We start from the raw sequence: 25,406 nt of genomic DNA, 5'->3' as shown, positions 1-25,406 counted from the left end.
CATATATACATATACATATATATATATATATATATATACATATATATATACATATATACATATACATATATATATATATATATATATATATATATATATATATATATATATATACATATATATATATATATATACATATACATACATACATATATATATATATATATATATATATATATAAAAATAATGTCATGACCTAAGATCATGACATTAATACTATGAACAAACCTAAAAACACTTTTGACTCTTTAAATGGAGATATTTATTTTTTCCAATGAAAAACTATTGGCAAGCCTCTCAAAAAAAAATAATGGCCCCTTGAACTGATACAAATACATGCATCTGGATTACAAACTGAAAAAGTGCCGGTGGCTTCTCTGCGGCTGGGTTTAAGTTGCTAGCATCTTTAGCAGCCCAGGCGTCCTCATCCGCTTTCAAAACTCTGTTGAAGCGATGGCTATGTTTCAGGTGACTTATCAGGTTTGACGTATCAGCTCGTGCTACTTTTACCTCCTCGTGGAACTTGCTTGGAACATTTGGTACAAATAACAAGTGACCTGTCTTCTTCAAAAACTTTGAAAAAGTCCCACACAAACGACGCCATGTTGTCTGTTTTTAAACGTAAGCACGCTGTGCTGCATTCACGGTTTGACGGAAATTCCCTGTCCCCACGTTTTCTAGTCTCTCTGTCTTTTTAAGTTCATGTTTCTATTGTTTATGTGTAACAAGTGGAAAAATACTGTGGATATCAATTCAAGTCAGCAACTACCAAAATTATGACCAAGTTAATGAGTTCTTTTCCGACATGAGGGGGTATTCTTGAATTTATTATTATAATAATTATTGAAATCATTACGCTGAATAATCTGGAGTTTAGGAAGCATTAGACAACTACAACACTGCACGGCTCACGTTTTCCGGCGGCGACAGTAATCTAACCAACCATCATAAAGCAGTTATGTGTACTGAAGTAACCGCAGCTGCTGTTGGTCTCACCCGGTCATGGCTTCCAGTCCTGAACTCCATAATGTCACCGGGACCACAATCCTTCCCTTACGAAAATTTCCTGTGGTAAAATACCATAAAATAAAAATGCAATTTCTGTGGTACTCGTACCTCATGTTCCTGTAGTAAATTCCTGTGGTACTAGAGGTTTGTGTGGTATTTTGGGACATTTACCACAGGATTGTACCTCAGGCACTGCGGTACTTTACCATACATTCTGTGGTACTGTACCATAATATACCATATTACTATCTATACTATATTACTATATTAAAATATGCATGAACATGTAAATACTTTTAGGAACAATGACTTTAGATTTTTTATTTTCCTTTTTAGCAGTTTACGTTCGTTGGACAGATGGTTCCTTGCTGCTTCTCGAAGGACATGCTGTGGTGTACCCGGAAACTGGGCAGCAGCCATTGCTGAAAAAGAGGCAAGACAAAATTCCTTAGCAAATACCTTAGAACTTCAAAAAAAAAAAAAAATTCTTTACAATAAATTCATCATATGATTTAAGCAGCACATGAAATTTAAGGAAGGTCAATGTTAGTTAACAACAAATTCAGTTCATTAATCTATATTTGCTTATTTTGTTCTGGGTTGCTCGAGTCTACCTTTGCACATTTCAGTCTGAGGCAGTATACACATTTCCTTCTGTGGCAATTACACAGTTTCCAATCCACCACATTTGCATGTCTTATACTGTATTTAAAATTTTACTTAAGAATTCAAAATCACATGGCAATAAACAAGGCTCAGCAAGATTTAAACCCAAGACCTTGTTGCTATGAGGCCACAGTAGGTCCTTTAGAGAAGCTAAGTAAGTATAGAGTTTAAAGAAGTGTGTGATGTGAAAGTGTAGTCAGTGAAATAAAAATGCTTGAATCGATCTGGTCTAACATTGTTTATGACGTTAGATGTTCCAAAGCTCTAAATTCCGCTCTGATGAGCACGAATCAAGTAGAGAGAGAGTGGAATTCTGAGTAGAGAAGACTAAGATTTTTTTTCAACTTTGACATAATATGAATTCAACAAAACACAGGAAAAAAAAAAAAAAAAAAAAAAAAGTGTTAAGTTGCGGCCATGGAGGTTCGAATAAACTATTTGCATTTGATTTTGAACATGTCAGAATGGCTTGCCATCTCCTCTCTTGTGAAAGTTTTAGACATAAGGTCTTGTATTAGTTTCCGTGGGTTGTTGCTGGATGGGCATGTGGACAGTGTAAATAGGATATTTGTGTTTGGTGAATCTCTCTGTAAGAAAACAATAGCAATTGTTATTCTAAATTTGCCAACTGGTTTGTGTTACTAAAATATTTTAACATTATACCATTTGTGTACAAAAAAGTGAATGCTGTAAATAGTTCTGGATAAAGATAGTGTGACAGCACAGAAACATAAGTAAGTGGAGCAACCAGGTAGGTATACTCTTCAAGTCAGCACTTAACACAAACAATTAACTGACTGAATTAAAAATGACATCACATGTAACACATGAAACAGCAAAGACCCTGAAAAAGACACACAATAAATGCTGTAAATATTATGTTAGCACCAGATCAGAACTGCTTACAGCAGCCACTGGGAAGGTGTTAAATCCCATCAACTAGTGGATGAGTTGTGAAAGTTAGGGAAGAGAGTCTAATCCAACACTACATACTATCTCTGAGCAGTGTGTATTTGAAAATCAATTTGTTATACACATACTGTTCCCAAATGTAAAAAAACAGTAGTTCCATTCTTAAACATACCTCTCCATGTACTTGGTGAGTACTCTCTTACCTCCTTGATCATTTGCAGAAAATATCAACTAAGTTATTACATAACAGTAAATCACTGACACAAACACCGAAGCACTGTATACTGAAAATACTTTGTGTATTAGTTCCACTAATATGTAAAGAAAGCACACAAGTATTTTCTTTGTTTATACCTCTTTGAGCTATAAGTAGTATAAGGGTATCAGGCTATGAGTTCAAGTGATTGAGTGTGTGCAATATTTCATTCTTTCATTGTTCTAGATGAGACAATCGGACAAACCTGGGTTTGACTAGTGAATACGATTTGTAGCACCAAAGTTTATAGGAATAGTTAAATATTTACCTTACCAGCAAATCAATATAACCTAGCATGGATAATATCTAAGAATGTTGGTTCACATATACAGGATGTATTTTATGTCACGATTACATTTTCAGAACCATCAAGCTAAATCCAACAGATTAGGAAAGTACTTTTCTATAGCTCACCCCCCCCCCCCCCCCATTTTTAATGCACTACATTGTGACAAATCTTAAATACTCTACAACACTGGGTTTCCTTTGCAGAAGTTGTTCAGCGCTGGGTGCCTTAATAACAAAAAGTTACCAAACAAAACATTTGTATTGATTAGTGCTAATAAATGGTAAGAATAAGATGGTGTTGCTAAGACCTTTACCTGTTGCTTTGCTGTGTTTTGTTTTTCAATTAGTTTTGACACAAGGTCAGTGCTTGGTACAGTCTTTTTTTTGCTGGTGGTTCCTGCAAAAGAAAAAAAAACGATTTTCAAAATAATTGCAATTAGTGATATAGGCCTTATATACATGTTTTTTTTAAAATGTTTGGGGGCAGAATAGCTGACCTTTGGAAAATGGCAAGTTGTCTCATGCATATATTTTTTGGGCATCACTACCGGTCTCCTTTGTCCAAAGGACAAATGAGGCATCATTACTGTACCTTGTTACAAAAGTGTTTGCCCTGGTCTGTTAGCAGTCTTTTAGGTGCACCAAATTTGTGAAAAAAAAAAAATTATACAATTTGTCACCTCAACTGCGGTTTTGCTCTTCAGTGGGTAGGCCTCTGACCATTTGGTGAAATAATCAACCATGTTGAACCATGTCAACCACACATATGTACTGGTTGCCACCACCTGTAAGTGTGAGTCTACCCACCAAGTCCATCCCGACAAGCTCAAGAGGCTCAGTCACCTGAGGGAAAAGACAATAGGACATGAGAATGTGATCAGTGATGTGTTTGAAAGCTGACTGTCTGCCATCACTGTCTCTACCTCTATTGGGTTGTATTGCCTCTTTTCTTTTATGTTTGCCCTCTTGGCCTAACATTGGGGACACTGAGCAACCTGGAAGAGACCAAATAGTCAAATTTGTGATGAATGGACACATTAGTTCAGTGTTACATCCACAGACAGCCCCTACTACATTTGCAAGAATACACATTACACTCCCCAGTGCACCAGGACAGAACTGTGGCAGGTGGATGTACCACAGATAATCAATAATGAAGTGTGTGTGAACAGCACATGTACCAACACAAGAGTCTGAGGATACCAACTCACCCATTTGAGGACGTCTTGCAACCTTTCTGGCCAATATTACATGCAGATGATGGCACTGTGGGTCTTTTCCACTCCACAGTGTCCACCAAAACGACTGCAGTGGAACTCCTCGAAGATGGAGTTGGCCTCCACTGCAGTCAAAACAACTTTGGCCAGGTGCTCGGAGCCGTCCTTCTTTCTCCTGCAAATATAGTGCAGGTCCCCATCTGATGTTTCAATGGTATAGTGTTAGTTTGTAGGGAGTTAAACCATAGCAGATGATCATTGTGTTCTAGGGTTGATAGAGCATGCATCCTTACCCTTTATCTTGAAGGTGTCCTCTCTCCTTCTGATAATAAAACGCTCCTTGGAGGTCAAACCATCGGGATAGTTACCGCAGAGCTTTAGGTCCAACACCTCCTGTACTACTTTTGGATCCGTGTTAACTAACTTGAATCCTGTCACCCTCTATATTACTGTCTATAGCGTCGTCTTTTACTGTCCAACCTACTTATAAACCCACAAAGATGTGATGTGTGTGTGTGTGAGTTTTAAAGGCTACCTCCCCACCCCCATATTGATTTGATTTGCTACACCTGTGCATGGGTTGCCATTTCACAACAGCCTGTGATTCTCCCTACTGATATAGTACTCTGTACACCTGTGAGTGACAACTAACCAATGTCCTTCCCTAACTGCACAACAGGTAGCTGATGTGTGTACTTTGGATGGCAGTGTGTTGACTTGTGTTGGATGGGTGAAATACATGTCTGTGGACCTTGCAGAAGAGCACAATGACAACACTGACTCCACGCTGACAGGACTGACCCAAGCTAGGATTTAAACCCAGAATCTAGCACACATTGTCACAATATCTTGAGTAATGATACACAGTATTGATGTGTACTCAGTGTTAGACTTCTTCATTCATTGTACACATCCTTCTCTGATTGTGACGCTTACCTGTTTGCCAAAATCTGACGTCTGTTTTTCTGTTTCCCTTTCAGATTGAGTGCACCACATGCAGCATGTGGTTTCACATGACATGTGTTGGTCGTCCCTCGATTGAGGGGGACTACTTTTGTAAAGGATGTCACAGCCTACAGTGATTATTATATTCTGCCAATAAACATGCACAGCATACACACAGGATTGTATCTGTTCTATCAAGTTGTGATTAATTGAATGATCCTGAGTTAATATCATTGTTTTATGCTCAAGCCCGAGGGTTGATCGCTGTATGTGGCTGAGGACAAAAAAGAAGCATTAACTTACACTGAAATATAATTTGTACTGTTTTTAAGTCTAGGCTGCTGCTATGTGTTAACTGCGCCTACTTTTTGTACATTTTCACAAACACAGGGAGGACTTAAGGAGGTCTGTATATGTACAGTTTCTATTTATTGTAAGCTAGTTCTTTTACTTCATAAATGTACCAAAACATGTTTCATGGAAATGCACAATTCAAGAATCTTATACTGTAAGCATAAGTATGCCACTGCAGAATTGCCACATCACGTGAAAATATAAATTAATGCTCATTTAGGCCTATTAATACTCCTGATCACCTGAGTTAGACTGTCTGGGCTGCGTTACCTTCATTATAAGACACAAATGTGTTTTGTGGCTCGCAGATGTGTGGAATAGTAGTGTACAAGCCACGTCCAAATCAATATACATATGACTTGGATCAATGAGCAGGGTGATCAGAATGTTTTTCCTGGTTAGCAGGACAGGGCCGAGGACCCCTCTCGAGACGGGATTCTCTAACCACACCTCCAGCACATCTGAGACCCTCACCAGTTAAAATGAACACCAGTTAAACTGTCACACCTGCTTCATAGAAGCAGTTCAGATCCCAAGTCTAGCGCTGGGACTTTCTCGTAGCTGGTGCCGGTGTTGTGCCAAAAAACAACTAATGACTAATTAACTAACGACTAACCCTAACCCCATGGGCATTCCCGTTGGGGAGTCGTTTTTTGGCAAGCAGTCGTTTTCTGGCACGACACCGGTTCCCACCGCGTCATCCAGCGCCGCCGTCTGTCTCTCCCAATGAGACAGGGCGGCAGAAACACCTGACGGCCTCTCCTTCTTCCTTCTTGTTCTCCGTCCTCCTCCATATGAAGAGTGGGAATCCTCCGCTGGCGAATGAGATCACTGATTAAAGGGCTCAACAGGTGTGTCAATCAGCGACATGTGCTTTTGTTTTGACAGTTCAGTGAGGAACCAGCACACGCCCACTAGGATTAAAACAAGCAGTTCATGCAATTGTCCATCGCTCCTATAGCGCACAGCAACACATTATAAAACATCAATAAATACCATGTGCACAGCAAGCATTAAAGATCACACCATAAATATTAGAAGGATTCACAATAAACCATAAATCATGCTGCTTACCCTGCGGTGTCCATAAGGTTTACCCTTTGTCATACTGTGTAAACAAAGTGGCATTTTGTAATTCATGACAATAACTTCAACTTCATATGGTAAAATAAGTATCATTATATAAGGACAAGTGATACAGTGAGTTCTGCTGCAGAATGGAGTCTAAACACTTCTGACTTTGATCCAATCAACAGTACCATCAAATGAAAATGGTGACAACATTTTATTAGAAAAGGTGAAAGCTGTTGGTTTGATTTCCCATCGAAAGTATTCAGCAATTTTGATGGTGTAGATTTCTTACCAAGATGTGACTTTAATATTTCTAAACTCCCTGTCAGGCTACCAGCTTTTCATCAACAACTTCTCCATTACTGGAATCTCATACACACGCATGACTTTACTTCACACATATGATGCTTTAATCGTGACATAAGATGAAAAAAAAGTCAGATTTAAAAACACCAGGAATACATTCTGGACTAAAATCCACAGCATAGGATTGCTTACAGAGAGACTGTTCTACAAACCTCTCAACCATTTAGATTCAGCTTCCATGTCACCTCACGAAGCAGAACAAAACTCATATTGTATGTCTTGTTCATTCATTGAAATGTGACAGATGTGTTTGTTGGAAACAGTCCTGTACTTGTTCTAGGAGCTTTATGAGTGAAGAAGGATTGTATGGGAAGAGTTTCTTTGTCTGCAGCCTCGTCACCACCTCTCTGAGCTGTGACAGACAGAGGACTGCACTGACTGATGTTTCACAGGTCACCTGTCCTGACAGAGGTGCTGTAGCTGGACATGACATGTGCCCAGTCAGCGACGATGACCCTTCTGGTGTTCTTTCATGTGCAGAGTTAGATTGACTCAGTAATCCTGGTGGGTGAGAGGACTCATATTGCTGCTTTATGATAGGTGGTCCACTAATCTTCTGTTTCACATCCGAAGCACTAAATCTACCGTTGTCACATACAGATGTCCCTGGTGCATCCTGACAATCCATGTTCTCTGGATCAGACTCATCAGAACTACTGTACTCTACAAGGTGAATGCCAGCAGCCATACTGATCGTTTCTACTGGTGAATCTGTAGGCTGGACACAGAGGCTGAATCCAACTTGCTCTGGCTCACCTTTATATGTCAGTTCACACAAATCACCAGCACCTGAGTCAGGACGTGAGTTCTGCAGCGAAAGATGACAATCTGACACACTGACTTTTCCACAGGCTGCTTTGAAGCCCTGCCAGTCAGCTCTCAGGTATTTAAGGTACCGCACAAAGTACTCCAGAAAGCAGGTTTCAGTGGAGATGAGGAAGTCAAGGAGGATGCTGTGGTCAAATGAGATGCTCTGAAGCAAAAGCAGGAAGTGGCAGTGAGGGTTGCACCCAGAGGCACAAGCTGCCTCCAACTCAGCAGACTCCTCCAAACCAGATAGTCTGCAGGGAGAGACAAGAAGATCAGTTAGCCTTTTTTGAAGAAAAATGACACCTGATCCCCGGTAGTGTACCAGCTGATTCCACTGGTTGGTTTCTCTTCTCTGGTTGAAAGAGTGTTGATGTAAGATAACTTCACACTTCCATTCATTTCCTGTTTTGGTGTGATCTCCAGCCAGATCAGGAGGAATCAACTTTATTCAACTTTGAACTTTGCTTGGAAGTATAATATAGTGTATATTCATCACTAAACTTCAAACTGCAGCATTGCTTTGACAAGAAGTTTATAGTTTAAAATTCCTCTTATTGATATTTACTTATTACCCATTTCAGAACTGTGACATCACATCCTTTTCCAGGGGCTGAATGTAGGGTGATTTTGTTGAATGAAATGCTTATGTGACCACATCTTTCATGACTGTGTCACCTAATAAAGTGTTTCTTATAATGAAATGTGAGCCACTGGTAGTAGTTTTTGTTTGAAGAAAAATTGGTCTGTTTTGTCTGTGTCTCAGGGTTTATTAGCTTAATCTGTCTAACTTTCACTTTCACAAGTTACCAATACTTGTCTTTTAACTGATTAAGTATATATTTTGTGATACTCATGACAGCACTGATTTTTTAAGTCTGATATTTATTATTTCATCAAAGCTAGGGTTGGTAAGTTATTCTAGAAGCATTTTTTGTTATATTTGTAGGAAATATCTTAACATCCCAACAATAAATTGAATGATCTGTTACTCTTGTCAGTAAAAATCAATGTTTTTAAGCCATCAAAAACATTGAGTGCGCTTCTGCCTAGAGTAAAGACGACAAAATCTGTCATCGCTGTTATCTGTGATCAGGTATTTTAAATGTTAATATAGCCGATCACACAGCTGTTGTCATTAACCTGTATTTATGATGATTTCACCAGCATATGTTGTGATTATAAAATAATTATTACAGCAAGCTGTAAGTAACTACTGCAGAACTGTTTCTGACATTACTAATAAACACTGTCCTGACAGGATTTGACCTCTTTCGGGAGTTGGAAGGTTTCACAAAAAATGGGAAATTTCTCAGTTATCCATTTTATAAATAATATGCTTAAAATGCTGATCTATGTGTAGGGGCCTGCTTTATAGGCTCTAGGTGTTCCCAGTACCTGTGAAGGTTGCACTGATGGGCCTGAAGAAGAGCAATGACCCATGTTCTTACGGTTCTATGGGTTGTGTACTACTGATTCTTTGCCCACAATAATTGGTTAAATCTACAACAGAGTCTGTTTATATGTCAAAATTAGGTTTTGAGGTTGTTTCTGTAAAGACTGGAAGAGATCAACACACACTCTGCTGACTGAGACATCCATCCATCTAATCCAATCCGAACACATTTTCCTTTTAACTTTATTTGCATGTCACGTTGTTGACCAGAACACATATGTCTGTGAATCTGTTGTACCTGTGATGAAGGAATATGGAAAGCAAAGCTTTAGATGCCTCCATCATGTCGTCATCCTGTTCTCCAAACAGCAGGCTGACCCAGCAGCACGGATGAGTGACCTCCATCAGCTCGACTCTGTTCTTCTTCAGGAAGCCGCACAGACTCTGTAGATACCCATACACCTCTGTGGCACCGTCCACTCCAGCTGTGAGATGACACAGGGAGGATCAGCATAGCAACTCAACTCATATGTGAGAGGACTGCCCCCTGCTGGGTGTCCAGAGTTCCTCTTCTTACTACATAATGCTCTAACATATCTAATTAGGCACATAACAACACAACTGTTGAAACAAAAGGCAAAGTATCAAGACCACAGACAACAAAAAACAAAAACTACAGAAAATGATATACCTTCAATAATATTTTTTACTAGAAACAAGGTCAAGCTTTCCTTTTTGAAGGGCAAACTTGTGAGCAAATGGTTACTTATTTGCTCATCCAGCTATCACAGAACAACATTATCACTCATTTGGAGTCAAGGTTCTGGCCACCTGATGATGAAACAATCCCAATCCAATATTCCTTTCCCTTCCTAACTTGCAACTGTGTCTGTCTATTGTTGGATGCTGAGCAGGTAATGTACAGTTTAGAGCTTTTGCACAACAACACCTGCCTGCTGCACCTGAAAACATTGCTATGAGAGTGACGAGGGTGAACACAATGAGGTATATTTCTCAGGAGTTGGTGGAGACCACACCTGAGCCGAAGACTTTATATTGGGGTAAACCACTGGCGTAAATGGGCAACTGTTTGCTAACATATTTACATACAGTATCAACTTTGTACAGTGATTATATGTTGGTAGGGCTGTAAAGATTCTCCAAATTCACGATTCAATCACGGTTGAATTTTGTGCACGAAACATGGGCTAAGCTGACATGTGGTTTATGCTTTTTAGTGCCTAAATATTTTGGCATAAGTAAGTAAGGTTAATTTAGGATGTGTGTGCAGGTGTGAGTCTGCAACACTGTCCATGGTACAAAAATGGATCAGAGGCGATTGATCAGACGTATAAACAGACAGAACATGCCACTTAGTTTGGTTTCTTAGCCTGCTGCTTTTTGTATTTGTTTGTAGATATTTCAGCCCTGATTCCATCGTAGCTGTCCACAGACAGAGGGGAGACGAGTGGACATAGGGGAGACGAGTGGACAGAGGAGAGACGAGTGGACAGAGAGGAGACGAGTGGACAGAGGGGAGACGAGTGGACAGAGGGGAGACGAGTGGACAGAGGGGAGCGAGTGGACAGAGGGGAGCTAGTCGACAGAGGGGAGACGAGTGGACAGAGGGGAGCGAGTGGACAGAGGGGAGCTAGTCGACAGAGGGGAGACGAGTGGACAGAGGGGAGCTAGTCGACAGAGGGGAGACGAGTGGACAGAGGGGAGCTAGTCGACAGAGGGGAGACGAGTGGACAGAGGGGAGCTAGTCGACAGAGGGGAGACGAGTGGACAGAGGGGAGACGAGTGGACAGAGGGGAGCTAGTCGACAGAGGGGAGCTAGTCGACAGAGGGGAGACGAGTGGACAGAGGGGAGCTAGTCGACAGAGGGGAGACGAGTGGACAGAGGGGAGACGAGTGGACAGAGGGGAGCTAGTCGACAGAGGGGAGACGAGTGGACAGAGGGGAGACGAGTGGACAGAGGGGAGCGAGTGGACAGAGGGGAGCGAGTGGACAGAGGGGAGCTAGTCGACAGAGGGGAGAAGAGTGGACAGAGGGGAGACGAGTGGACAGAGGGGAGCTAGTCGACAGAGGGGAGACGAGTGGACAGAGGGGAGACGAGTGGACAGAGGGGAGCTAGTCGACAGAGGGGAGACGAGTGGACAGAGGGGAGACGAGTGGACAGAGGGGAGCTAGTCGACAGAGGGGAGCGAGTCGACAGAGGGGAGCGAGTCGGCAAGTGGCCAGTTCCATCACAGGGCTGACATATAGGGGCAAACAACCATTCACACTCACATTCACACCTAAGGGCAATTTAGAATAACCGATTAACCTCACCTGCATATCTTTGCACTACGGAAAGCCGGAGTACCTGGAGAAAACCCACGACCCAGGACCTTCTTCTGTGAGGCAACAGCATTAACCACTGCCACCATGCTGCCCATTGTTTTGTTTTTATTTATATGTACATTTTCTCTTCTTGTATATTTTATTACTCATTTATTATTTAGTTATTTTATTTCATTTTAAATATGTAAATTACTTGGTACTTCAGTTTTATAAGCACTCTATAAATAAAGTTTATTATTATAATTATTAAAATCGAAATTGTGACACCCCTATATATTAGTGTTGTGTCGCAAAAAAATCAACTAATAGGGTTTTAATCAAAACATCTAGACACTTTACACTAGTTTAAAGTTGCCTTCAAACTCAATGCTTTATTCTGTATGTGTATCGAGGATGTACATTCATGATGAAGTCTCACCTGTTCCACCAGCAGTTTGGATGTGAAGCTCCATGGACTTAAGAAGAAGCAGGCTGACACCACTAAGCATTACACAGTCTGGTTTCTGACCTTCATCGCCCCCAATGTGTCTGGTTCCCCCAAAGAAAGAGGCAGATTCCACTTGAACACTCTGTAACCAATCAGCAGCCACTGCTATCAACACACTCCGAGACAGCATGCTCATATCTGAGTTAAAGCGCTCATATTTGAGCCCAGAGAGCAGCACTTCTCCGAGCGCCCAGTCCTCTCCAGCCTTCTGAAGCACAGCTTTCTTTAAAAGCAGCAGCACTCGCTTTTTGACAAAATACTGTGAGGAGCAGCTGATTGTTGTCAGGAGTGCCGAGGAGTGAATGTGGGTTAATCTCTGACTCTTGAAACAGACATCAGCTCCACATATCAAACTGGATGCAGTCAGCACCTCCAGCAGGTCCAGCAGGAGGCAAAATGTGGTTCCCGAGAGTCTGCTGTGGGTAAACTCCTCTCTTCTCTCTTCAGGGATAAACTTTGAACATAAAACACTCAGGCTGGAGTCAAACACTGCCAGAAGTTTCCAAAGGATCTCTGATGGAAGAAAATGCAAGAATTTAAAATGAGCTCTGACACAACAACACAGCAAGGTTCATACAGCAAGCAAACTGGGCTGCTGTTCTCCGGCCTTCATGTTGGTCTTTTTCATTGTAAAATTAATATTTTTGGATTTTGGACTGTTTGGCTTTTTAAACAAAAAACAAAACAAAAAGCAGAGAATATCTAAGTTTCTGTCGGCTGATGAACATGAAGTTCAGCTGTGACCGACAGGATTGTTATGAGTTCACACAGCAGTTTCTGCTTATACTGTAAATACACAAACAAATTGGTTTTACCTTGATGCGCTCCTTTAAGAAGTCGTTTCAAGACCTCAGTCAGTGACCACAGACAGGCATCCAACTCAGTGCCAGGGGTTGAGTTGTGAAATGCCTGCACACACATCTGCTCCCACACAGGACAAACAGTACCCTGACAAACAATACAGAATACTGATGAAGGTTCTCAGTCATCCAGGTCATGGTAATTCTAAATGCTGTATCATAGGCAACTGGACGTGTTTCAGTTTCTTGAAGACGTTTCACCTCTCATCCAAGAGGCTTCTTCAGTTTTAACTAACTAACATATATTACCTCATGCACCAGCAGCTCATCTGATATTAATCACAATGTTTAGTTTTATGACCTGGACGGCTCAATCGTCTGCAGTTTAAGTGTAACCAGTTCAGACATGATTTACGTGATTAAAGTTATAGTTAATATAGTTCAGACCTACACTTGGAAATTAGACTGTGATGAACTTGATTCACAGATGTCTTAAAATAAAGATCAGATTTCTTTTGCAGTTAGTACTCTGCATTATTTCAGCTGCTGTCTGTGTCCTACATTATAACCAATCCTGTCCTTTTATACCTGTTTTAAATATCTTTGAAGTGGACGGCAAACAGTTTTGCTGGATGTTCACTTTAGTTTTTCAAAGGCTGATCTCTGGAGAAACTCTAACATCTGGATCTGCATCTGCTTTGCTGTCTGGTTTGTGGTTTGAGTTCAGTTCCTGTTTCATTCTCACAGTTTTATCTCTCATTGGACATGTCAGGATGTGATGCTCCTGCTGATATCCTGATTATTCATTTTCATGCAAACAAAGCTTCTGTAAACACATTAAACTTCTTCTGGATTTTTTTTGTGAACCCAAAACCTTAAAGGTCAAACTGCGCCTGTGATTTTCTGTCTGTTACCTGTTTAACAAACAGCTGCACATGAAGAACAAGCTGCATCTGTATTTATACTGTGTACTGTGTATTCATACTGTGTACTGTGTATTCATACTGTGTGTTGGAGCCATGTTTGTATTGTGTTCATTAGTATGTACATAAGTGGTGTGTGTAATTCCCTCTTTGCACAGCAGGTGGTATGTGTGCAGGTGTGTGTTGAACAGAGAAGCACAGTTTCTGAGCGTCAGATGTATGATGCCATGCAGTCGTTTGCTTGTTTACCGCAAATTATAAGTTCATATCAGTGCGTGTGGCTCGCTGTCTTCACTGGGTGGAACTGATGGTGTCTCTTGAGTATGGCTCTGGAGATTTGTCTTTTGTCTTTTCAACACTGGAAACTATATTCAGACTAAATGTTTCAGGGAAAACTGAGATGATGTAACATCAAACCTGACGTTCAGGAATGATCAGCCTCTGTTTAAAACTACGGATACATGGATGCGTTCTTAATTTAAAACGTGCCCGCCATTTATTCTTATTTCATTTTAGTAATGTGCGCACATTTAAAAGAAAACACATCCATGTCACCTCCCGGGCTCCGTAGTAAGGAGTTACTGCTTGTGAAAAACGTAATATTTTGATCACAAAACACACAAAAATATAAGTAAATGGTCTTAATGTTTTTTTTCTTTAGCAAGTGACCATGGTATGAAGCAGGTTAAAGCCCTGCAGGGTGTCCATAATCAGGAATTAATGTACTTTGCAGAGGCAACTGCCCGACTCGCAGGCCTCCACGTCGTCCATTAACTCCTAATAAGGGACACCTCGTTCGTTGGGATTTATCCCTTACTTAACTGATTAAAACTGAGTGTAACTATGGCAGTCATCCGAGTTGTTTTCACGCATTTAACTTAGTTTAGATGGTCTGCAATATGGAATATGATATATTGTTGCCTTTAAGCTCTGGCCTGGGGCAATGGTTTGGATTTGTTGTTCCACTGTCTGACACGTCTGTCAACTGTTTCATTGAAAATACAGTGTCACATATTCAAACCCATGGCTGCCTCATCCCATAATAATATTCTACATGTCTTAGGCACCATTTTACCATGATTACCCATTGTGACAAAATGCAGATTCAGTTAGTTGTGGTAACCCTCAGGATTGGTTAGAATTGGTTAGTTTGAACAAAGCTGGGACACAACATGACCCTGTAGGGATGATCCAGCTGAAAGGCTGGTGTGGTTAAAGAAAGCAGTCAGAAAACAGTCAGACTGCACATCTGAATAGGTACGTTAAAAAGTTGTGAAGCACACTTGGATAAAACCTGCAGTATTTCTAAAATGTGGGACTCCAGAACTGAAAACTCACAGATTTTAGGAGATGATAGAAAACCCACGTTGATCCACTCTTGGCAGTCAGATGTGAGAGGAGCTGGTCCTCAGCATGGAACTGATGGACCTGTGGAACAGAGGGCTTCTTAAATGTCACTGTAGAAACTACTGATCTGGTGTTTGTACTGAGCATGAGGAGAGCGGGGCACTCACAAGCTGCGACATGAGATCCATGTCTTGAAACAACACACTCACGATCTCCGCGCAGAATAACGCGACTGGTGGAGGCAGGCTGTGGGAGGTCAGGCTGGAGGTCAGGCTGGAGATGATCTTCTCCACCAGAGTCAAACTGATGTAGGTCAGCTCCAGGCTGTTGTCATGACAATACCCTGCAGGAGCACGCTGTCTGTCCTCGCCTCCTAACGACCTGGAAAATATGACACCCGCCACCTCCGCAGCACTGTGGCTGGGACACAGTCCGCTCTGCAGACACCTGTACACATGTGTCAGACAGGTGGAGGAGGCTCGCTCCCTGCAGCTGGCTGTGTGCTCCATGCTGCCGACTCTTCCGTGTAGCCCTGCCATGTGACACACACGGAAGCAGCGTTACAATAATGGCTCAACGAGCCGAGCGAAGCCACCGAGAGTTAACAAGATGAGAGCGGAAGTGTACCACATGGGCCTTCAAAGTAAAACGAATTTCATTCTGGGGTGTCGGTATCAATAGTTATCAATTATCGCTTGAATCTTGACAATAGATTGACGCTCAGTGTTCATAATGGGTGGAAGGACGAGGGACCTTTACAACTTTACCATTAAGACATTTCTTTCATATAAACATTAAATAGGCATTTAAAGTTGTGACCGGAAGTGTAGCATTCGTTGCATTTTTCAGACAGCGACATCGACACGCGAACTTCTGGGTCTTTAGCCAGAGGATCAGGAGCCTGGCTCCCCCAGAGGGTGACACTGTGGCTGGGGACAGTGTTGTCTTTTAGTGCCCTGTGGGACCTGTGCAGACACCTCACTTCACCAATATTTGGAGTTTTGGACAATTCATGTAAGAAAGAGCTGACTGGGCAGGTTCTCACACCCTTCCATTTACAGCAACTGTTGTGGTGTTTAGCCAGAAGTTAATCAGAGTTGAATAAAAAATACTGAAATTCAGAATCAGAGAGGAAAAGCATAATTGAGATAAAAGCAAATTAACAGTGGCATTGGTATTAGGATGACATGAGCAAAGGAAGAAATACACTAAAGTAAAACAGCAGGCAGGAGAACTCAGGAGAGTACAGCCGTGGACTTCTGAGAAACAAACAGCAGCCTACAGCATCATAATAACCCATCAGCACATCAACATGCTCCTTACAACTGCAGACCACACATTTATGTTAAACTTCCTTTTCATGATATACAACAGTGAATTTTGTCCTCAATATTCTAGTCTCAAGTCTCTTTCCAACATCTCAAGTCACTCAGAAAAGGGCTTTAATATTCTATGCTAATCCCTACCTTTATTGTCTTCCCCCCATATTTCCAAGTTTTCTTTTCTTAGATGCAGTTATGAATTCAACGACAATGTCTGAAATGAGTCTTCCACTTTAAGGCTCTTTTTTGTCAATTTAACACTTAATTTCCTTCTACTTCGACATGAAGGTCTACTGAAATCCAACAGGGATGTGTATCTGACTCCAGTTGCTGCAGCTTTAACAAGATCATATACATTTCAATCTAAATAATCTCTTAACGTTTGTGTTCATATGAAACTGGATTGTATCAGCTGATTCGATTTGTTTGACCTAAACCACCCACTGAAGACTAATAGCTCTTCCTAACATATTATTGAACTAAGTAACCAGTATTAGCAAATTTCCTCTCTGCCCACTCTCCTCTCTTTGTAATAGTTGTATCCTCACACTGGGTTCTGTACATATCCTTGGGGAAATGCTATTAATGACTGCTGGACTGGGCTGAATGTCACCTAATTGGAACTTTTTGACATTCTTACTTGTATCCCATCTACATCCTATACCAGAAAATTTTACACGCTACCAACAATTAGAAGCCAAATGTCCATAACTGCCTCCATTTATTCTTATCCAGTATGTTGATGATTGAATATAAAATGCTTTGGTTGATCGTCTTAATTCTCTGCTTTTCTTTAAAAGTTGCATTTTTAATATTTTTTTGTTTGCTTGCTTGTTTTCCAGATTTAGCTAATTGTAAGTTTTGCAGTAGGTTGAGAGTTGAAGAAATGATGCTCTTATTCTGAAGGTTTGGAGGCGGAAGCTTGTTTTCTGCTGCTGGGGTCAAACTGATGTGTGCACAGAGACTTTGTTGTTAAAGCGGATTGTTCAACAGCGAAATGATGCTCAACAATGCCGAGAGCGACATTTAGGGAACTTTTGATTGACAATATTGCAGTTTAGTGTTAGATTTGAGTAGAAAGGGGAAGAAACATGCGGCATTGACAACTCACATTTTCCCGTCTGGAAGCTGATTGGCTAAGTTAAACGTCGACTCAGTGTCTGTCAAGTAGGTCTTTGTTTTGCAGTGTCAAAGTTGTTGTGTTTGTCACTAAATATGTAGAGTTTACTTTTATATCTATATTTCCCATGTGTTGTTTTGATGTATACCCAACTCTGCAAGTGCACAAAGTCAACACAAGCGAGCGAGCTATCGCTACTGAGTTTGTTAGCTTACTGGCTAACCAGCGTTAGCTAACAGCCTGGATAGATGTAGCCTTAAATCAAAGGTTCCAGTCTGAGACTTTGTGATTCATTAATGTTCTTCATGTGAGACCTTCCGTCTCAATCTGTCAGTCTGGCTCCCTCGGTGTCTGTTAGATATCGTTATCGTTGTTTACCTGTGCGTGCTTTGCATTGTTGGTTACGTTAGCAAATAAAGCCTTTCTATTGTCCTTTGTATTTTCATCAATCGGTTAAGCTAACCAGCTAAAAACTGAGAGTCCGGCCGGATCTGCTGTTAGGTTGAGTTCGTGCCTGGTTCAAAGCTTGTAGTGGTTTTGTTTCAGTGAAGGGTTAGCCTTGTGTTAGACCTGAGCTATTTCTTTGAGCAAGTTGTGCATTTGCAACATTCCTGTCATTTAACGTTATTATTAGTAGCAGTAGTTACACATCGATAACAAATCCATAATATTCCGTATAATTAATACGCCAAGTGAAGATTATTATTTGATCATTTAGGTGTTTACAACTCCCCGTTTTCTGCTGACTAACACAAAAAGACGTTGTTGTGTTTGTTGCAGGTGAAACTACATCAGACAGAAGAGTCACCTGTCAGTCACCTGTCAGTCACCTCTCTGCCTCCCTGACAGCAGCTGTATACTACAGGTGCAGCTCCGATATGACTAAGAGAGGCACGTCTCTGCAGCTTGTCAAAAGGTACAGTTTGGTTTTTATTTGGGAGTGGTCAAGAAAGGTGGCAACATTTGTAATTACCATTTGAACCTGTCAAGTCTGTTTCTCTGTCATAAAGTCAGGGTTAAAGCTGTGCTGTCCTGAATTAATGATGTGATTTCTGACTCCATAGCTACGTCCTCAGAACCTGTGGTTTAAACTGCACCTGTGGTTTGGGGGGGATGCCCTGTTTATACTACACAGGGTATCTGCTTTGGTGGATGTGTTCACATATATTTGTCAATGCAAGTAGAGATCACTGAATTGAAGGTTTAACTTAAACCTGCTGAACACCTCTTTTCCTGAACTAGAAGATCATCAAGATCAAGGACAAGATTTTTTTCAGTTCAAGTATCTTTAATAATTAATTTAATCTGTTGCTATTGATGCTCTCAGAGTTAAACCGATGCACTAATGTAATAGCATTTGTAAGGTGTCACATCTAACTTTAATTTTGATTTCAGGAAGAGACTTACTGATTATCTGACAAGCTGGTAATGGTAAAAAAAAAACAACAAACCCCTGCATAAACTAGTACAGCAAGAAACTAATGCAACAGCACAAAACCAGTATCTGCAGACACGAGGTCGGTGTGCAGCTGCCACTTAAACTGCCACTAAAAAGTCATAGATGCACTGTGAGACGAGTTTATAAAAATAAAGCTTATAAGGTAATCCATACTTCAACTTAACACACAGCTGAGTGTTAGTACAGTTTTTCAGAATCAGAATCAGAATCAGAATCAGCTTTATTGGCCAAGTATGTGAAACACAAACAAGGAATTTGACTTGGTTTTTTCTTCGCACACAATGTACATAGACATAGACATGAACATAAACAAACATAACAACATTCAACTAGAAGGAACAAGAACAACAAAGAACAGTGAGTTAAAAGGTGTTCAGAAGTCCGGACTATTATAAATATATAAATATATATTTAAGTATATTTATATTATATTATTTACAGTGTGGATATATGTTGTTCAATTATGTACAGGTAGAAATATATATATATATATATACATATATACATATACATATAAAGTGCAATTTGGTCTGTGAATCTAAAGACTATGAGTGGATGGTTTTTGGAGTCAGGGGGGTCACTGACACTGGGTGACTGATCAAGTGTTCATCAGTGCGACGGCCTGGGGGAAGAAACTGTTCTTATGTCTGGTTGTTTTGGCGAACAGTGTTCTGTAGCGCCTGCCGGAGGGGAGAAGTTCGAACAGATTGTGTCCAGGGTGTGATGGGTCTGCAGAGATGTTTCCTGCCCGTTTCCTGACTCTGGATGAGTATAGGGCCTGGATGGTGGGCAGTTTAGCACCAATGATTTTTTCTGCAGACCTTATTGTCCGTGTCAGTCTTTTCCTGTCCTGTTTGGTGGCTGATCCAAACCAGACGGTGATGGAGGTGCAGAGAACAGACTGAACTATTGCTGTGTAGAACTGGATCAGCAGCTCCTGGGGCAGGTTGAACTTCCTGAGCTGACGCAGGAAGTACATCCTCTGCTGGGCCTTTTTGATTATGGAGTCTATGTGGAGAGACCACTTTAGGTCCTGGGAGATGGAAGATCCCAGAAACCTGAAGGTTTCCACAGCAGACACGGAGTTATTTAAAATGGTGATGGGGGACAGTATAGGGGGGCTACTCCTGAAGTCCACTGTCATCTCCACAGTTTTGAGCGTGTTCAGCTCCAAATTGTTCTGACCACACCAGAGGGCCAGCTGTTTCACCTCCCGTCTGTAAGCAGACTCGTCACCGTCACGGATGAGGCCGATGACCGTTGTGTCGTCTGCAAACTTCAGGAGTTTGACAGGTGGGTCTCTCGAGGTGCAGTCGTTGGTATACAGGGAGAAGAGCAGTGGGGAGAGCACACATCCCTGGGGGGCGCCTGTGCTGATTGACCGGGTGCTGGATGTGATTTTCCCCAACCTCACCTGCTGCCTCCTGTCTGTCAGGAAGTTTGTGATCCACTGACAGGTGGAGGCTGGGACGGTGAGCTGGGTGAGTTCGGAGTGGAGGATGTCTGGGATGATGGTGTTGAACGCCGAGCTGAAGTCCACAAACAGGATCCTAGCATATGTCCCTGCGGAGTCAAGGTGTTGCAGGATGTAGTGCAGTCCCATGTTGATTGCATCATCCACTGACCTGTTTGCCCGGTATGCAAACTGCAGGGGGTCCAGCAGGGGGCCTGTGATGTCCTTCAGGTGGCTCAACACCAGTCTCTTTGCTGAACTTGTTCTAAACTTTAGAACGATGTTTACTACAACTATAAATTGCTCATTTTTTATTGTCTATTTTTATTGCTTGTCTCATTTTATGTGCGTCTTTTTATGTCTGCTCAATTATTGACTGTGTAAATCAGCTAGGCCCATTTATTGGCCAATATGTGCCAGTGTATATGTCAGTCCACATCTCACTGATCGTACAGTGATTTGAGGCATCACTGAGAAGAAATCTTAGGTTCTTTTTCTGGCAACCCCTGTTGGTCTGCATCAGTGCAGCCTCAACGCACTACCACTACTCAAATGAATGGGTGGATTGGTGTTATTTACTTATTCGAGTATATTTTTATTTTATTCTATTTTATATTTCTCTTGGTCAACTCCTACCTTGTGCTGCTACTTTTTTATAGTATTGTTTGCACAGTGATCGTTTCCCTTTTACTACTGTGCATAATTGAATTTCTCTTACGGAGGATCAATAAAGGTGCAGCTTATCTCATCTTTCAGCGCAACACCTGATTTGGTCTAAATGAGGCCTTTTAAAGACTGAAGCTTTAGAGAGCACATTTACCAGAAAACAACCAAGTTTACTTTCATTTTATCAAATTATTCACAGAATTACAGCGGATATAACCTGCTGTTGGGGACGTTTGTCACTTTAACTGCTACCTGAATGTTTTGTACGCTGCCCTTTGCCAATGATAATTGAAAGTCAGTCACTCAATGGTGTGCCCAGTAATTTTTCACATTTCATGTGTGAAACAAATGAGACTAGCAGGCTTGGATGTACAAAATACAGTCAAGAAAGGATTATATTTTGATCTGGGTTATTTTAGCCGATACTGATTCATTAAAAAATGTGCAGATCCACCCCATAATTGGGATTTGACTCCTTTTGATTTTGATCTGATTGATTGTGGCAGCCTGTATAGAGATAGACCTAATGTTATCCATGTAGTGTCAGTGCCTGAAACATTGTTTTTCAGTAAACTTAATATTGCTGAGAGAAGGCTTTCAATGCCTTCTTTGGCTTCATTGTCCTAAGCACCTGTATAACAGGTGTGCATTAGACAATGTTGAGTGTACAGTATGTGAAGTATGTAAATAATTTTGGATGGTACAAACCTTTGCAGGTGAGTGAGAAACTTCACTTCAAACACAGATAAATATTCCCTTTCTGAAATGTGACAGGATGCTGAACCATCACTGCAGAAGGAACCCTGAGCTTCATGAGGAGCTGCAGATCCAGGCTGCAGTGGCAGCAGGTGATGTGTGCACTGTCAGGAGAATGCTGGAGCAAGGATACTCACCTAAGATCCGCGATGCCAATGGCTGGACACTGCTCCACTTCTCTGCTGCCAAAGGAAAAGAGAGATGTGTTCGAGTCTTTCTGGAGCATGGAGGTCAGAGGCTTTGTCTTTTTTTTCATGCTGCTGAAGCTGGCTTCATTTGGTGGTTGGCATCATGCCATGACAAGTTTTTCTGTCCATACACTAGAGGGCGTTACTTTACTGGAAAAGACAGCCTGTCATTCACCTCTGTGTTTGTTGAAAACCATTCAAAGTAAAAAGATAGAACAAGTCACGAACAGGGTCTTCATCTGGCAGGGAAATAGGCCCATTGTATGTACATACAAGAGTCAGAGAAGTGTCCCGTGAAACACAAAGCTCTAAATACTATAAATGTAATGCAAAATGACACTTTTTTATAGAAAAATCTATACATGTTTTTTTAAAAGCATATATAGTATAAAGCATTCACATTGGGAAAGCATTTAAAGTTACAAAAAACATTAAGATACAACCAAAAAATACCACCATTCATTATGACAGTATCACTGTACTGAAAAAGTCCAGACACCAGTAAGAAGACCAAGGACCATTGTCAAGATTGTCACTGAGCTCCAAAATTTCCAACAATCCAATTTCCAACAGAGCAATGGAGCAACCATGTTGCATCCAAAATCTTTATCTTGTATTGAGCCCTGGCTGAAACATGCCCTGGATGCAATTATCCATTTCTTTGTCATTCATAAATTACATGGCTGAAAATCTAGTCAAATAAACAGGACAGTCTTTTTTCAGCACTGCAGAGAGGTTGGCTGCGACCTGTCAATGACACATAAAATGTTTGGACAATTCCTTGTCTTTTCAATTTGTCTTTACAACAACAAGCATCCGTGTCATCAGACACAACTCAAGACAACTGTATGTTTAAAGGGTTGGTTATATGAGGGTTAACAGTAAGGGTGCTCCGATTGATCAGCCACCAATCGTTATTGGCCAATATGCGTTGTAAAAAGTTTGATTGGTGGTCTCTATAGAACCCGGTCAGAAGATCCAATCAGATATACACATGAGACAGCTTTTGGCTATGCGCTGCTAAAATGCCACACACAGTGTATGACTCTGCTGCTCACCTGCTGCTAACAGCTCACTAGCTCTCCTCCTGCCAATATCGATACAAACTCTCAGTGCCCTCTTGGTTTAACCAGCGCAGTGTATTGGCCTACCAACCAGACATTTGTGACTGAGGGGATAGATTGACTTGTACCGTGGAACAATTCTCATAACGTTAGGTCTCACGCTGAGAGGCCAGCCAGTGATTAATTAGCGCTGACACAGCGCTGTGGAGTGAGAGGTAACTATGGTAACGGCGTGAAAAGATGCGCTCCATCGTATTCAGAAATAGTCTGTTCAGTTTATCATTTGGGATCGACTGCCTACATTTTCTGTCGTGACAACATAATGCTGTTTGTTTTGAACCCTGCAGCATGAGAGCTAAGTGAGCTAACAGCTGACTGAGCTAATAACTTACAGCGGAGCTAAACACAGCAAACTGTTAAACTGTGAACTGCAGTTAAATGTGACAAGTTTTACACTAAACAAATGTACTGAGGTACTTCAGCTGAGTACAGTGTTGTTGGTGAAAGTACTTTGTGTTTGGAGTTACATACGGTTTCCATCTGTGTACATTTTATCTATGTGAAGTAACCAGATACAAGCAGTAACCAGGGGGTGGAGTAGTGGCTTCAAGGCACAAAGACCTCAGAACAAAGACGGACACAACTGAGACTAAGACACAGAATTCTTTCTAAATTCTTTGTCCTTTAGAGATACCTTTTCATTTTGTTTTCAACCTATTCCTTTGAATCAATATAAAATACATGTATTTATTTATTTTCTCAACATTTTAATGATGATTTTACTATGCCACTAATAACTAACACATGAAACATAAATAACTAATACATGACTGAAGTGAAGAAACGTCCTTCTGATGGGTGATTGGTATCAGCAGATACTGTGCCTGTGAACCAGGAAAAAAGATGATAAAGTAAAGAAACAGTTATTGATGACATTTCTAGCAGCTAACAGCATTGGTGCACCAACACTAGTAATACCTATTTTGTTTACAAGTTTCCTGTAATTTGAATTACATCTCAATTTGTCCGCAGGCACCTTAAAGTAAACTAGTGACCATCTAAACAACTGGATAGAAGGCTTCCATTTGATCTTGCTGTTTGAGGTCCTTAAAGTGAACCGTGAAGCTGAATTAATTTATTCTTTGGCTTCTTCAGTGCAACACACAAAGCTGTTATCTCAACACTGACATGTTATCACCTGATAAAGTTATTATGATTGGAAATCTTGGACTACTTTTCTGGAACACTCTCCAGCTATAATTGTTGTCAGCATAGTTCCAACACTGGTTATCTTTAATTTGATTGTCCTCAAAGTAAAAGTATATGAAATGTCCTGGAAAATGACTGTTGATACTAGTCTGTAAAGCTGTTCTGTCTCTTGTTCTAAAGCGATGTAATACATGCCCATTTGAAACAGTTGAAGGAGGTTCAAAGGTTTTACATTGAGCAAATCTGTTGCCTAGTCATAATGTCTACATGTGTCTAAACTCCAGTGCACTGTATTTGTGTAATAGTGTACATAGAATATAATGGCTAGAGGGCACTCTATGTTAGAACAGTAAGTGTGAACTGGTGAAGAGGGTCTTGGTGACTAATTAGAATTAATGTGGACTGTAAAGTCACACACCGCCACAAGGCACAACTCCTGTTGTATTTGACTTTCTTTTCATTTCCACTCCCCAGCTGACCCCACAGTGAAGGACTTTATTGGTGGTTTCACAGCACTTCACTATGCTGCTATGCATGGCAGAGCGCGCATCGCCCGACTGATGCTGGAATCTGAGTTTCGCAGTGACATTATAAATGCAAAAAGCAATGACGGCTGGACGCCTCTGCACGTGGCTGCCCATTACGGTCGAGACTCCTTTGTACGTCTCCTCCTTGAGTTCAGGGCTGAGGTGGACCCGCTGAGTGACAAAGGGACCACACCACTACAGCTGGCTATCATCCGTGAGCGCTCCAGCTGTGTACGGATCCTCCTTGACCACAGCGCCAACATTGACATTCAAAATGGCTTCCTGCTGCGATATGCAGTCATCAAAGGCAATCACTCGTACTGCCGCATGTTCCTGCAAAGAGGAGCGGACACTAATCTCGGACGTCTTGAAGATGGCCAAACCCCGCTGCACCTGTCAGCCCTCCGGGATGATGTGTTGTGTGCTCAGATGCTCTACATGTATGGGGCTGAT

The 25,406-nt window shown here is 41.2% G+C and overlaps 2 protein-coding genes across 3 annotated transcripts in view; one reads left to right on the top strand and one right to left on the bottom strand.

Moving 5' to 3' along the window:
- Positions 1–6,912: 6,912 nt before the first annotated feature.
- On the bottom strand, positions 6,913–15,720 carry lins1 (lines homolog 1). 2 transcript variants are annotated; one of them, XM_073464677.1, is made up of 6 exons: positions 15,357–15,720; positions 15,181–15,270; positions 12,935–13,067; positions 12,051–12,632; positions 9,585–9,771; positions 6,913–8,144 (listed from the first exon to the last, which is right to left on the bottom strand). In XM_073464677.1, exons 1-6 carry the CDS (start codon positions 15,696–15,698, stop codon positions 7,307–7,309), a joined length of 2,172 nt encoding a protein of 723 aa, XP_073320778.1. In that variant the 5' UTR covers positions 15,699–15,720; the 3' UTR covers positions 6,913–7,306. The 2 variants fall into 2 exon arrangements, with proteins under 2 accessions (XP_073320778.1, XP_073320779.1); XM_073464678.1 differs by having other exon boundaries at positions 15,399–15,720.
- A 1,741-nt stretch (positions 15,721–17,461) lies between these two features.
- The window catches only part of asb7 (ankyrin repeat and SOCS box containing 7), a 17,416-nt gene continuing 9,471 nt past the window's right edge, over positions 17,462–25,406 (top strand). Inside the window, exons 1-4 of the mRNA XM_073463749.1 lie at positions 17,462–17,678; positions 18,412–18,547; positions 21,984–22,195; positions 24,901–25,406. The exon at positions 24,901–25,406 is cut by the window's right edge and continues 100 nt beyond it. Of these exons, the coding sequence (XP_073319850.1) occupies positions 18,510–18,547; positions 21,984–22,195; positions 24,901–25,406 (756 nt within the window). The 5' untranslated portion in view covers positions 17,462–17,678; positions 18,412–18,509. The remainder of the gene's footprint in view (positions 17,679–18,411; positions 18,548–21,983; positions 22,196–24,900) is intronic.

Source organism: Pagrus major, chromosome 4, assembly GCF_040436345.1.
Source record: "Pagrus major chromosome 4, Pma_NU_1.0".
Lineage (NCBI taxonomy): Eukaryota > Metazoa > Chordata > Actinopteri > Spariformes > Sparidae > Pagrus > Pagrus major.
Note: the sequence above shows the minus strand (reverse complement) of the source record. Positions and strands in the feature narration are given on the sequence as shown.